The sequence below is a fragment of the Oncorhynchus nerka genome, linkage group LG6 (assembly GCF_034236695.1).
Source record: "Oncorhynchus nerka isolate Pitt River linkage group LG6, Oner_Uvic_2.0, whole genome shotgun sequence".
Lineage (NCBI taxonomy): Eukaryota > Metazoa > Chordata > Actinopteri > Salmoniformes > Salmonidae > Oncorhynchus > Oncorhynchus nerka.
Window position 1 is genome coordinate 33,396,311 of NC_088401.1, and position 16,355 is coordinate 33,412,665.

The 16,355-nt window shown below is 43.6% G+C and overlaps 1 protein-coding gene across 2 annotated transcripts in view; it reads left to right on the forward strand.

Annotated features, from left to right (window-relative positions):
* The first annotated feature begins 403 nt into the window (after positions 1-403).
* LOC115130385 (zinc transporter ZIP12) overlaps positions 404-16,355 on the forward strand; it is a 29,425-nt gene continuing 13,473 nt past the window's right edge. The window contains exons 1-7 of one of the 2 annotated variants that reach the window (XM_029661480.2): positions 404-537; positions 1,422-2,098; positions 5,275-5,601; positions 5,785-5,992; positions 6,138-6,286; positions 6,434-6,605; positions 6,878-7,050. In XM_029661480.2, coding sequence (XP_029517340.2) covers positions 1,829-2,098; positions 5,275-5,601; positions 5,785-5,992; positions 6,138-6,286; positions 6,434-6,605; positions 6,878-7,050 — 1,299 coding nt within the window. In that variant the 5' untranslated portion in view covers positions 404-537; positions 1,422-1,828. The remainder of the gene's footprint in view (positions 538-1,421; positions 2,099-5,274; positions 5,602-5,784; positions 5,993-6,137; positions 6,287-6,433; positions 6,606-6,877; positions 7,051-16,355) is intronic. The other variant, XM_029661479.2, reaches the window with a different exon arrangement.

The following is a 16,355-nucleotide window of genomic DNA, read 5'->3' on the forward strand; positions in this document are numbered from 1 at the left end:
TTCAATCAGTCAGTCCGTCAGTCACTAAGTCAGCCAGTCAGTCACTAAGTCACTCACTCACTTAGTTACATTCAATTACATGCAAAGCAATGCAAATCATCTGCAAATAAATTATTTATAGCTATTACTGTATTACATAACAGCAGACTGCGGTCTATTTGGAGTGTGCATACTGATTGCTCTGTGGCAAAGAGCTTGCAGGAATGAGCAATTCTCAGAACAGTGCTCTCTCAGGCTTCAATCATTCAACTAGATCATCTACACCCTTCCATTCTACCCTGCCCACCACCCCTTCCAACCCTCTCCCTCGCCCACCCCCAGCCTGTGGTGTGCTGCTCCCAGTGCCCTCGTTGTTTCTCCATGGCAACCGGAGCACTATAAGGCAGGGGAACTGGCAGCTAATCCTCAGGAGCTTACACAATTCTTACTTCTTTTCATAAGAGGTTTTTACTGATGCAAGGGATTCTCCGAAAACAACACAAACCCTTCCTCTCCATCCACCAGAGTAAGAAAACAAAAGGTAGAGAGGGAAAAACGGTAGGTAGCTAGGTCTCTTCATGTTTCATGAAATGTTTTGTTTCATCTTTTTCCAATGGTAGTTTTGGATGGGTATACCGTTTTCTACGGTCTTACAGAAGTGTGTGTTGTTCAGATTTGTCTGACATGCAGGGTACATTGTGTGTGGGAGGATGTTGCGAATGCGTTCAGAGGTAGTGTTGGCGTGCGTGCACTTGTGCGTTTGACCTGTGGTGACTCAGGGACCGTACAGCACAAATACAGCAAAAATACTTCTATGTTAATGTCTGGGGATCTGCTTCGGGCATCTGGGACAGTTACTCAGCATGCCCCTTCCTGTATTAGTACGTCCTCATGTTGTGGGATTCATCTGTGTTCTACAGCTATTTATTATTGTTTAGATGCGTGATGGTAATCTGACTCATTGGTGAGCAGGTGGACATCCAGTGGGATTTTCAATTAGAAAAACAACTTGAACATCTATTTCTATACAGTAAGCGTGCATGTGTTCATGGAAAGTGTTCCACCAGAATGTGTTATAGCCTCTGTGTTCTGGTAATATGGCTTAACTCTCTAATCTGCAACATTTTCCTTCGGAGGAATGTTGTTGTTCAGATGTGAGGCCATGAGTTTAGAAAATCCCTATGTCTGTCTGATCTGCAGCTAATAGTCCACGCAGAGGGAACTTTTTCCCCCAAAACATGATACACACGTTACTGCTGAGTGCATCCACTCGGGAGAGTTTCTCCAGCCATTTGGCCCTTGTCTCATTACCAACATGCTGTATAGCAGGCTCTGTCCATATGGAGCAATTACTGTATTTAAACTCAAAGTCCTTCCCTTCATGCTCCCTCCCCTGCCCCCTTTTTCTTTCTCCCCTTCTCACACCCACTCCCTGCCCTTAGTTCTCTCTCACTTGCTTGCACTAATCCCTTTGTTGTGGAGTATTGAGGGGCCAGGGCTCTTGGCTGACTGGCCATCCCTGTGTAATGGGGGCTAATTCGGGTGAAGGGTGCCCAGCCAGCCCTCCTGCTGGCCATCCTCCACTAGATTAGGCGGGGCGGGTACATTTTTAAGGCCTCCCTCAGCCCAAACACATTCTCCCTCTCGTTGCTTCTAGCCTCGCTCTCTCTCTAACTCTCTTTCTCTGTCTGTCTTTCTCAATCCTATTTTCCCTGCCTGATAAAACTTCTCTCTTTCTCTCTGTCTTTCTCGAACTCTTCGCTGCACTCTCTCCTTCTCTTTCATTTCCTGTCCTCCTTGTCGTCTCTCCATCCAGCCCTAAGTCAGTGGCAGGGGTCCCAGCAGGGAGATGGGGGTCCCAGGTGGGACCATGCGGTTCTGGAGCCATGCTGTCCCCACATTGCTCCTTCTACCCCTGTGTCTTCTGGGGAGGATCGTGGAGGGCCAGGCCCCAGAACAGGGCAAGGAGAGGGGCTACCTGCAAGAGGCCATCAGGGCTCTACAACTTGGGTCTCAGACCCAGCTCCAGAGGGACCAGACAGGGTTCCTACTCTCCACTGTCCTCCAGGCTGTGCACTGTGCAGAACGGATTGAGGGATCACAGGAGCTCTGTGACAAGGTAAGGCCTAGAACATTCTATGACATCCAACTGTTACTCTCTTATCTGCTATGGGGTTCTATGCATAACATTCTACTATATGACACTTTTATTCCATTTAAGGTTTTACTCCAAAAAATAACATTAATGTTAACAGCAATTACTACCACAGTAGATACGATCTGTCCTTTCATTCTGTCAACCCTGCTTGTCATGGTTGGAATGTGAGTGTGTGGAGGCTTAAGGCCTTGCCCTCTATGCAGCACTCAAGCTGAGTGGCTTTAGAGGTCCCTCAATTTGACAGAACACTACATAAAAATGTGGTCTGTGAGGCACAGGGTTTCTGTGTGTTTGTATGGGTGGGATTACAGTGTGTGTGTGTGTGTGTGTGTGTGTGTGTGTGTCTGTGTGTGTGTGTGTGTGTGTGTGTCAGAAGCCCTGAATGGAGGTCTCATTTGAGCAGGGGTTTTAGAAATTAAGAAAGCAACTCATTCATTAGAAACTGACTCTTATGACCCTGAAACATTGTGCATTGAAAATATTTGCAAGGGTTAGTGCCTTGCCCACTCTCTTCCTCTTGTGTGTGTTCATGTGTTTGTCTGGCCAGGGCTGTATTCACACTAACACAAAGCTCCTCATTTGGGTAAAACAGGCCTATTATCAAACAATGAAGGGTTAAAGATTTAAAAAAATATCTGTGACTTATATGGATTCAATTGCCTTGCACAGGGGGAAAAGCATATTGCCTCTTAATTTATATGACCTCAACACAAAACAAAATGTTAACTGTAACAAAGAACATGCCTTAGATCGTTAGCACAAAGTGTTTGATGGCTTTAAGTCCTTTTAGTCAAATTGACAGATTTCTTATTAATCACTCTATTCACATTCACTGATGGCTGGCCAATTTGACCTGGATGAAAATGAGTTACTGTAAATCCATTTGTACTGTTTCCATAGCACAGGGTGTATGAGTTGATGTATACAGTACCTGTCAAAAGTTTGGACACACCTACTCATTCAAGGGTTTTTCTTTATTTGTACTATTTTGTGCATTGTAGAATAATAGTGAAGACATCAAAACTATGAAATAACACATATGGAATCATGTAGTAACCCAAAAAATGTTAACAAATCAAAAGTAGCCACCCTTTGCCTTGATGACATCTTTGCACACTCTTGGCATTCTCTCCACCAGCTTCATGAGGTAGTCACCTGGAATGCTTTTCCAACAGTCTTAAAGGAGTTCCCACATATGCTGAGCACTTGTTGGCTGTTTTTCATTCACTCTGCGGTCCAACTCATCCCTAACCATCTCAATTGGGTTGAGGTCAGGTGATGGTGGAGGCCAGGTCATCTGATGCAACACTCCATCACTCTTCTTTTTGGTCAAATAGCCCTTACAGGTCTGTTTTTGGTCATTGTCCTGTTGAAAAACAAATTATAGTCCCACTAAGTGCAAACTAGATGTGATGGCGCATCGTTGCAGAATGCTGTGGTAGCCATGCTGGTTAAGTGTGCCTTCAATTCCAAATAAATCACTGACAGTGTCACCCCCACACCATCACACCTCTTCCTCCATGCTTCACGGTGCGGAGATCATTCCTCCATGCTTCACATTGTGGATGCGAAGATCATCCGTTCACCTACTCTGAGTTTCAGAAAGACACAGTGGTTGGAACCAAAAATCTAAAATTTGGACTCATCAGACCAAATTGAGTGGCTTTAGATTGGCTGACTGGAAATGCATTCCAGGTGACTACCCCATGAAGCTGGTTGAGATAATGACAAGATTGTGCAAAGCTGTCATCAAGGCAAAGTGTGGCAGCTTTGAAGAACCTCAAATATGAAATATGAAGAAAAACTCTTGAATGAGTAGGTGTGTCTAAGTTTTTGACTGGTACTGTATACTGAACAAACATACTGTATAAATGCAGCATGCAACATTTTTCAAAGATTTGACTTACTTATAGGAATATAAGTATAAATATAAAATATAAGGAAATCAGTCAATTTAAATAAATTCATTATGCCCTAATCTATGGATTTCACATGACTGGGCGGCTGTGGGTGAGCCTGGGATGGCATAGGCCCACTCACTTGGTATCCAGGCCCACCCACTGGGGAGTCAGGCCCAGCCAATCAGAATTTGTTTTTCCCCACAAAAGGGCTTTATTACAGACATAAATAGGCCCGCAGGCGAAGAAGCCGGATGTGGAGGTCCTGGGCTGATGTGGTTACACGTGGTCTGTGGTTGTGAGGCTGGTTGGACGTGCTGACAAATTCTCTAAAATGACGTTGGAGGCAGCTTATGGTAGAGAAATTAACAGGACAATTTCTGGCAACAGCTTTGGTGGACATTCCTCGAGTCAGCATGCCAATTGCACACTCCCTAAAAACTTGAGACATCTGTGGCATTGTGTCATGTGACAAATCTGCACATTTTAAAGTGGCCTTTTATTGTCCCCAGCACAAGGTGCACATGTGTAATGATCATGCTGTTTAACCAGCTTCTTGATATGCCACACCTGCCAGGTGGATGGATTATCTTGGAAAAGGAGAAAGGCTCACTAACAGGGATGTAAACAAATTTGTGTACAAACTTCCGAGAGAAATAAGCTTTCTGTGACTATGGAAACAGTTCAAGGATTTTTTTTATTTCAGCTCATGGACACTGTAGATGTTGCATTTATATATTTGTTCAGTGTAGCATTCACTTTTTATATCAGTGTCCATATTGTCCATGAGTTTCTAGTAGATAGACGATATGGTTCAAGAGAAAATAGCTAAATGAATTTTTAAAAAGCATCTAAACAAACAAAGGCATTATTATCATATAACTGCAACTCTTCCAACTATTGACGTCTTTTACAACTGCCAACAGTTTGACAGTAAAACATTGACAACAAATACATACAGACATAGTAAAATAAATACTAAAAAATGGTGATCATTACAGACACCTGTACAAATATGAAGTACCCAAAAGGGCCACTAGATGTCTCGTGATATATTAAATCATTCTGATAGAAGGTTTCCAGTAATATACCCCCCTTTCACCCCTATTTCTGCCTGACTCATTTTGTAAGCTTCCAGTAAAGGTTTTACTTCATTTCCAAGCAGCTGAAATGTTTACTTTGCAACATATCCCCTACGTCACACACACTGCATAACATGTTTGATTGCTATGTTTACAGTGCCTCACTCCAGACCTTGTCCTCTCTGTCCTGGAGGATGATAGGAAGGCTTACCTCACCGAGGATGACTACCATAGAGTCTCCACCGTTTTGCTCTACTACATGATCAACATGGAACACCTGTGTGCCACCAACCCCTCCCCTTCCTCCCTTTCCTCCTCCTCCTTGTCACCTAGCTACCAGTACTACCTTCTGGCCCTGACCAACCTCCAACCTACAGAAGAAAGAGGCTTCCTCTCCTCCAATGAGATAGAGAGCATTCTGCAGCTCATCAACCAGAACTATCAACCACCTGCTCCAGAGACATCTGGCTCCTCCCAATCACAGGTAAGACTGCTGCACCTCTAGCATAAAACGTCACGTCAACCCAAAGGCACAGTTCTTCACATCACCAGAGAATCATCTCAATCTCCACACATTGAAATAGCCTCAGACTGTTAGAGATGGACACTGGCGAGTTACAGAAAGATATTCCCAGTTGTTAACCAGTAACACGTCATCCTCCTTCAGTGTATCGATGCCTCCCGTCTACTGGATGAGTTGGGGATCACAGATAGCCAAGGTGCTGATCCATCCTTAGTGGCCACACTGTCTGCAGCCATCATCACCCACACCCTGCAGGGCCACTGTTTCAGCAAGAGGAACCTGCCCTCCCCTGCCTTCTTTACAGATTACATCTTCCAGTCCCTCAACCGCACCAGCAACCTACATGTCAGGGGTAAGTTTAGGAGTCCTTCCTGTGAGTGATTTGACCATAGAGTTGGATAGAGGGCCCAAAAAGCTATTTAGTACATATCTATAGATTTGAGTTGTATGTGGTGATGTAAGCATGGTTTGATGTCAGTGCTCTGGCTGTTGCATAGATTTGGAGGAGCTGCTGCACCAGCTTGGTGTGGGAGGTGGTGGTGGAGGGGCCTATCACTCACACTGCAGAGAGAAGCGGAGCATCACAGGCCCCTCCCATATAGGGTGTGTCCATGAGCCTTTGGGGATCAACACAGACTGGACACAGGTGAGACAGAAACTCAAGACTCCACATTTAGTGGTGAAAACTGATTTGAGCTGAAAAGGCTCACGGTTCGAACTTGAGGAATCACCATGGAGAGCTTTCCCAGACAAAATATTTCACAATATTTTCGATTATTTTCTGTTTGATTAGGTATGCTACTCAGCCAATCAGCTGGTGGATATTTTTGTTCTGGATCCGCATTTGCATATTTCCCGGGATCACTTCAGACAAATCTGCCCAGCTGTTATCCAGCAGTTGCTAGGGAATGCCTGTGAGTCCACAGAGCCAGCTACACGAGGATCTCCACCCAGTGCCATTGAGAGTAAGACATTGTACCTCCCAACCCATCATTAGAAATCAACATCTTGTCTACACTGTCCTTCGGCTGATGTCAATGTCTAGCTAAGATGTTCAGCATGCCCACATTTGACACTATTTGTGCTGAGTAGAGTCTAAAACATGTGTAATCCATCTGTTGAACAATGCCGTTTATGTACGGCTTCAACACATAAAGCTGCTGTAGTCTGTCTCTTAACTATTGATGTTATCTCTGCTATAGGTCTGAACACATCTCTGTCTCTGCTCTCTCTGTAGAATATGGCTACAGTACGGCTGCTGTGTTACTCATCACCGTGGGTTCCATGTTGGGCATCTGCCTGATCTTCTTCAACTCCTGCCAGGAGACCTACGCCCTCATCCTGCAGCTCTTTGTGGGCCTGGCCGTGGGAACCCTCTCAGGGGACGCCCTCCTGCACCTCATACCACAGGTATAGGGCACAGAGGCCATACTCATCCCACAAGTATAGGGCCAAGGTCACACTTAAACCATAGGTAAAGGTCACAGAGGCCTCATAAACCTCGAACCACAGGTATAGGGAATGGAGGTTATACTCATGCCACAGGTATAGGGAATGGAGGTTATACTCATGCCACAGGTATAGGGAATGGAGGTTATACTCATACCACAGGTATAGGGAATGGAGGTTATACTCATACCACAGGTATAGGGAATGGAGGTTATACTCATACCACAGGTATAGGGAATGGAGGTTATACTCATACCACAGGTATAGGGAATGGAGGTTATACTCATACCACAGGTATAGGGAATGGAGGATATACTCATGCCACAGGTATAGGGAATGGAGGTTATACTCATACCACAGGTATAGGGAATGGAGGTTATACTCATGCCACAGGTATAGGGAATGGAGGTTATACTCATACCACAGGTATAGGGAATGGAGGTTATACTCATGCCACAGGTATAGGGAATGGAGGTTATACTCATAGTATAGGGAATGGAGGATATACTCATGCCACAGGTATAGGGAATGGAGGTTAAACTCATACCTCAGGTATAGGGATTGGAGGTTAAACTCATACCACAGGTATAGGGAATGGGGGTTATACTCATACCTCAGGTATAGGGATTGGAGGTTAAACTCATACCACAGGTATAGGGAATGGAGGATAATACTCATACCTCAGGTATAGGGATTGGAGGTTAAACTCATACCACAGGTATAGGGAATGGAGGTTATACTCATGCCACAGGTAAAGGGAATGGAGGTTATACTCATACCACAGGTATAGGGAATGGAGGTTATACTCATACCACAGTTATAGGGAATGGAGGTTATACTCATGCCACAGGTATAGGGAATGGAGGATATACTCATGCCACAGGTATAGGGAATGGAGGTTATACTCATACCACAGGTATAGGGAATGGAGGATATACTCATGCCACAGGTATAGGGAATGGAGGTTAAACTCATACCTCAGGTATAGGGATTGGAGGTTAAACTCATACCACAGGTATAGGGAATGGAGGTTATACTCATACCACAGTTATAGGGAATGGAGGTTATACTCATGCCACAGGTATAGGGAATGGAGGATATACTCATGCCACAGGTATAGGGAATGGAGGTTAAACTCATACCTCAGGTATAGGGATTGGAGGTTAAACTCATACCACAGGTATAGGGAATGGAGGTTATACTCATACCACAGTTATAGGGAATGGAGGTTATACTCATGCCACAGGTATAGGGAATGGAGGATATACTCATGCCACAGGTATAGGGAATGGAGGTTATACTCATACCACAGGTATAGGGAATGGAGGATATACTCATGCCACAGGTATAGGGAATGGAGGTTATACTCATACCACAGGTATAGGGAATGGAGGATATACTCATGCCACAGGTATAGGGAATGGAGGTTAAACTCATACCTCAGGTATAGGGATTGGAGGTTAAACTCATACCACAGGTATAGGAATGGAGGTTATACTCATACCACAGTTATAGGGAATGGAGGTTATACTCATGCCACAGGTATAGGGAATGGAGGATATACTCATGCCACAGGTATAGGGAATGGAGGTTATACTCATACCACAGGTATAGGGAATGGAGGATATACTCATGCCACAGGTATAGGGAATGGAGGTTAAACTCATACCTCAGGTATAGGGATTGGAGGTTAAACTCATACCACAGGTATAGGGAATGGAGTTAAATACTCATACTCAGGTATAGGGATTGGAGGTTAAACTCACAGGTATAGGGAATGGAGGTTATACTCATGCCACAGGTATAGGGAATGGAGGTTAAACTCATACCACAGGTATAGGGAATGGAGGTTATACTCATACCACAGTTATAGGGAATGGAGGTTATACTCATACCACAGTTATAGGGAATGGAGGTTATACTCATGCCACAGGTATAGGGAATGGAGGATATACTCATGCCACAGGTATAGGGAATGGAGGTTATACTCATACTACAGGTATAGGGAATGGAGGATATACTCATGCCACAGGTATAGGGAATGGAGGTTATACTCATACCACAGGTATAGGGAATGGAGGATATACTCATGCCACAGTTATAGGGAATGGAGATTAAATTCCGCAGGTATAGGATTGGAGGTTAAACTCATACCACAGGTATAGGGAATGGAGTTTATACTCATACCACAGGTATATGGAATGGAGGTTATACTCATACCACAGGTATAGGGAATGGAGGTTATACTCATACCACAGGTATAGGGAATGGAGGTTATACTCATACCACAGGTATAGGGAATGGAGGTTATACTCATACCACAGGTATAGGGAATGGAGGTTATACTCATACCACAGGTATAGGGAATGGAGGTTATACTCATACCACAGGTATAGGGAATGGAGGATTATACTCATGCCACAGGTATAGGGAATGGAGGTTATACTCATACCACAGGTATAGGGAATGGAGGTTATACTCATACCACAGGTATAGGGAATGGAGGTTATACTCATACCACAGGTATAGGGAATGGAGGTTATACTCATGCCACAGGTTTTGGGAATGGAGGTTATACTCATACCACAGGTATAGGGAATGGAGGTTATACTCATACCACAGGTATAGGGAATGGAGGTTATACTCATACCACAGGTATAGGGAATGGAGGTTATACTCATACCACAGGTATAGGGAATGGAGGTTATACTCATGCCACAGGTATAGGGAATGGAGGTTATACTCATACCATGCAGGTATAGGGAATGGAGGTTAAACTCATACCACAGGTATAGGGAATGGAGGTTATACTCATACCACAGGTATAGGGAATGGAGGTTATACTCATGCCACAGGTATAGGGAATGGAGGTTATACTCATACCTCAGGTATAGGGAATGGAGGTTAAACTCATACCACAGGTATAGGGAATGGAGGATATACTCATACCACAGTTATAGGGAATGGAGGATATACTCATGCCACAGGTATAGGGAATGGAGGATATACTCATGCCACAGGTATAGGGAATGGAGGTTATACTCATACCACAGGTATAGGGAATGGAGGATATACTCATGCCACAGGTATAGGGAATGGAGGTTAAACTCATACCTCAGGTATAGGGATTGGAGGTTAAACTCATACCACAGGTATAGGGAATGGAGGTTATACTCATACCACAGTTATAGGGAATGGAGGTTATACTCATGCCACAGGTATAGGGAATGGAGGATATACTCATGCCACAGGTATAGGGAATGGAGGTTATACTCATACCACAGGTATAGGGAATGGAGGATATACTCATGCCACAGGTATAGGGAATGGAGGTTAAACTCATACCTCAGGTATAGGGATTGGAGGTTAAACTCATACCACAGGTATAGGGAATGGAGTTAAATACTCATACCTCAGGTATAGGGATTGGAGGTTAAACTCATACCACAGGTATAGGGAATGGAGGTTATACTCATACCACAGGTATAGGGAATGGAGGTTATACTCATACCACAGTTATAGGGAATGGAGGTTATACTCATACCACAGTTATAGGGAATGGAGATTATACTCATTCCGCAGGTATAGGGATTGGAGGTTAAACTCATACCACAGGTATAGGGAATGGAGTTTATACTCATACCACAGGTATATGGAATGGAGGTTATACTCATACCACAGGTATAGGGGAATGGTAGGGAATGGAGGTTATACTCATACCACAGGTATAGGGAATGGAGGTTATACTCATACCACAGAGGTTATACTCATACCACAGGTATAGGGAATGGAGGTTATACTCATACCACAGGTATAGGGAATGGAGGTTATACTCATACCACAGGTATAGGGAATGGAGGTTAAACTCATACCACAGGTATAGGGAATGGAGGTTATACTCAATGGAGGTTACCACAGGTATAGGGAATGGAGGTTATACTCATGCCACAGGTATAGGGAATGGAGGTTATACTCATACCACAGGTATAGGGAATGGAGGTTATACTCATACCACAGGTATAGGGAATGGAGGTTATACTCATACCACAGGTATAGGGAATGGAGGTTATACTCATACCACAGGTATAGGGAATGGAGGTTATACTCATACCACAGGTATAGGGAATGGAGGTTATACTCATACCACAGGTATAGGGAATGGAGGTTATACTCATACCACAGGTATAGGGAATGGAGGATATACTCATGCCACAGGTATAGGGAATGGAGGTTATACTCATACCACAGGTATAGGGAATGGAGGATATACTCATACCACAGGTATAGGGAATGGAGGTTATACTCATACCACAGGTATAGGGAATGGAGGTTATACTCATACCACAGGTATAGGGAATGGAGGGATTATACTCATACCACAGGTATAGGGAATGGAGGTTATACTCATACCACAGGTATAGGGAATGGAGGATATACTCATGCCACAGGTATAGGGAATGGAGGTTATACTCATACCACAGGTATGGAGGAAGGGAATGGAGGTTAAACTCATGCCACAGGTATAGGGAATGGAGGTTATACTCACAGGTATAGGGAATGGAGGATATACTCATGCCACAGGTATAGGGAATGGAGGTTAAACTCATACCTCAGGTATAGGGATTGGAGGTTAAACTCATACCACAGGTATAGGGAATGGAGGTTATACTCATACCACAGGTATAGGGAATGGAGGTTATACTCATGCCACAGGTATAGGGAATGGAGGTTATACTCATACCACAGGTATAGTGGAGGTAAGGTTAAAAACTCATACCACAGGTATAGGGAATGGAGGTTATACTCATACCACAGGTATAGGGAATGGAGGTTATACTCATACCACAGGTATAGGGAATGGAGGTTATACTCATACCACAGGTATAGGGAATGGAGGTTAAACTCATACCACAGGTATAGGGAATAGGGATTGGAGGTTATACTCATACCACAGGTTATAGGGAATGGAGGTTATACTCATACCACAGTTATAGGGAATGGAGGTTATACTCATGCCACAGGTATAGGGAATGGAGGTTATACTCATACCACAGGTATAGGGAATGGAGGATATATAGGGAATGGAGGGAATGGAGGTTATACTCATACCACAGGTATAGGGAATGGAGGTTAAACTCATACCACAGGTATAGGGAATGGAGGTTATACTCATACCACCACTCAGGTATAGGGAATGGAGGTTATACTCATACCACAGGTATAGGGAATGGAGGATATACTCATGCCACAGGTATAGGGAATGGAGGTTATACTCATACCACAGGTATAGGGAATGGAGGTTATACTCATACCACAGGTATAGGGAATGGAGGTTATACTCATACCACAGGTATAGGGAATGGAGGATATACTCATGCCACAGGTATAGGGAATGGAGGTTATACTCATACCACAGGTATAGGGAATGGAGGTTATACTCAGGGTATAGGGAATGGAGGTTATACTCATACCACAGGTATAGGGAATGGAGGTTATACTCATACCACAGGTATAGGGAATGGAGTTATACTCAGGTATAGGGAATGGAGGTTATACTCATACCACAGGTATAGGGAATGGAGGTTATACTCATGCCACAGGTATAGGGAATGGAGGTTATACTCATACCACAGGTATAGGGAATGGAGGATATACTCATGCCACAGGTATAGGGAATGGAGGTTATACTCATACCACAGGTATAGGGAATGGAGGTTATACTCATACCACAGGTATAGGGAATGGAGGATATACTCATGCCACAGGTATAGGGAATGGAGGTTATACTCATACCACAGGTATAGGGAATGGAGGATATACTCATGCCACAGGTATAGGGAATGGAGGATAAACTCATGCCACAGGTATAGGGAATGGAGGTTAAACTCATACCACAGGTATAGGGAATGGAGGTTATACTCATACCATCAGGTAGGTTATGGAGGTTATACTCATACCTCAGGTATAGGGATTGGAGGTTAAACTCATACCACAGGTATAGGGAATGGAGGTTATACTCATACCACAGTTATAGGGAATGGAGGTTATACTCATGCCACAGGTATAGGGAATGGAGGATATACTCATGCCACAGGTATAGGGAATGGAGGTTATACTCATACCACAGGTATAGGGAATGGAGGATATACTCATGCCACAGGTATAGGGAATGGAGGTTAAACTCATACCACAGGTATAGGGATTGGAGGTTAAACTCATACCACAGGTATAGGGAATGGAGGATATACTCATACCACAGGTATAGGGAATGGAGGTTATACTCATACCACAGGTATAGGGAATGGAGGATATACTCATGCCACAGGTATAGGGAATGGAGGTTATACTCATACCACAGGTATAGGGAATGGAGGTTATACTCATACCACAGGTATAGGGAATGGAGTTAAACTCATACCTCAGGTATAGGGATTGGAGGTTAAACTCATACCACAGGTATAGGGAATGGAGTTATACTCATACCACAGGTATAGGGAATGGAGGTTATACTCATACCACAGGTATAGGGAATGGAGGTTATACTCATACCACAGTTATAGGGAATGGAGGTTATACTCATACCACAGTTATAGGGAATGGAGTTTATACTCATACCACAGTTATAGGGAATGGAGATTATACTCATTCCGCAGGTATAGGGATTGGAGGTTAAACTCATACCACAGGTATAGGGAATGGAGTTTATGGTATATGGAATGGAGGTTATACTCATACCACAGGTATAGGGAATGGAGGTTATACTCATACCACAGGTATAGGGAATGGAGGTTATACTCATACCACAGGTATAGGGAATGGAGGTTATACTCATACCACAGGTATAGGGAATGGAGGTTATACTCATACCACAGGTATAGGGAATGGAGGTTATACTCATACCACAGGTATAGGGAATGGAGGTTATACTCATACCACAGGTATAGGGAATGGAGGTTATACTCATACCACAGGTATAGGGAATGGAGGTTATACTCATACCACAGGTATAGGGAATGGAGGTTATACTCATACCACAGGTATAGGGAATGGAGGGTTAATGGACTCATACCACAGGTATAGGGAATGGAGGTTATACTCATGCCACAGGTATAGGGAATGGAGGTTATACTCATACCACAGGTATAGGGAATGGAGGTTATACTCATACACAGGTATAGGGAATGGAGGTTATACTCATACCACAGGTATAGGGAATGGAGGTTATACTCATACCACAGGTATAGGGAATGGAGGTTATACTCATACCACAGGTATAGGGAATGGAGGTTATACTCATGCCACAGGTTTTGGGAATGGAGGTTATACTCATACCACAGGTATAGGGAATGGAGGATATATACTCATGCCACAGGTATAGGGAATGGAGGTTAAACTCATACCTCAGGTATAGGGAGGTCATAGGTATAGGGAATGGAGTTATACTCATACCTCAGGTATAGGGAATGGAGGTTAAACTCATACCACAGGTATAGGGAATGGAGGTTATACTCATACCACAGGTATAGGGAATGGAGGTTATACTCATGCCACAGGTATAGGGAATGGAGGATATACTCATGCCACAGGTATAGGGAATGGAGGTTATACTCATACCACAGGTATAGGGAATGGAGGTTAAACTCATACCACAGGTATAGGGAATGGAGGTTAAACTCATACCTCAGGTATAGGGATTGGAGGTTAAACTCATACCACAGGTATAGGGAATGGAGGTTATACTCATACCACAGTTATAGGGAATGGAGGTTATACTCATGCCACAGGTATAGGGAATGGAGGATATACTCATGCCACAGGTATAGGGAATGGAGGTTAAACTCATACCTCAGGTATAGGGATTGGAGGTTAAACTCATGCCACAGGTATAGGGAATGGAGGTTATACTCATACCACAGGTATAGGGAATGGAGGATATACTCATGCCACAGGTATAGGGAATGGAGGTTATACTCATACCACAGGTATAGGGAATGGAGGATATACTCATGCCACAGGTATAGGGAATGGAGGTTAAACTCATACCTCAGGTATAGGGATTGGAGGTTAAACTCATACCACAGGTATAGGGAATGGAGGTTATACTCATACCACAGTTATAGGGAATGGAGGTTATACTCATGCCACAGGTATAGGGAATGGAGGATATACTCATGCCACAGGTATAGGGAATGGAGGTTATACTCATACCACAGGTATAGGGAATGGAGGATATACTCATCAGGTATAGGGAATGGAGGTTAAACTCATACCACAGGTATAGGGAATGGAGTTAAATACTCATACCTCAGGTATAGGGATTGGAGGTTAAACTCATACCACAGGTATAGGGAATGGAGGTTATACTCATGCCACAGGTATAGGGAATGGAGGTTATACTCATACCACAGGTATAGGGAATGGAGGTTATACTCATACCACAGTTATAGGGAATGGAGGTTATACTCATACCACAGTTATAGGGAATGGAGTTTATACTCATACCACAGTTATAGGGAATGGAGATTATACTCATTCCGCAGGTATAGGGATGGAGGTTAAACTCATACCACAGGTATAGGGAATGGAGTTTATACTCATACCACAGGTATATGGAATGGAGGTTATACTCATACCACAGGTATAGGGAATGGAGGTTATACTCATACCACAGGTATAGGGAATGGAGGTTATACTCATACCACAGGTATAGGGAATGGTAGGTTATACTCATACCACAGGTATAGGGAATGGAGGTTATACTCATACCACAGGTATAGGGAATGGAGGTTATACTCATACCACAGGTATAGGGAATGGAGGTTATACTCATACCACAGGTATAGGGAATGGAGGTTATACTCATACCACAGGTATAGGGAATGGAGGATATACTCATGCCACAGGTATAGGGAATGGAGGTTATACTCATACCACAGGTATAGGGAATGGAGGTTATACTCATGCCACAGGTATTAGGGAATGGAGGTTATACTCATACCTCAGGTATAGGGAATGGAGGTTATACTCATACCACAGGTATAGGGAATGGAGGTTATACTCATACCACAGGTATAGGGAATGGAGGTTATACTCATACCACAGGTATTAGGGAATGGAGGTTATACTCATACCACAGGTATAGGGAATGGAGGTTATACTCATACCACAGGTATAGGGAATGGAGGTTATACTCATACCACAGTTATAGGGAATGGAGGTTATACTCATTCCGCAGGTATAGGGATTGGAGGTTAAACTCATACCAC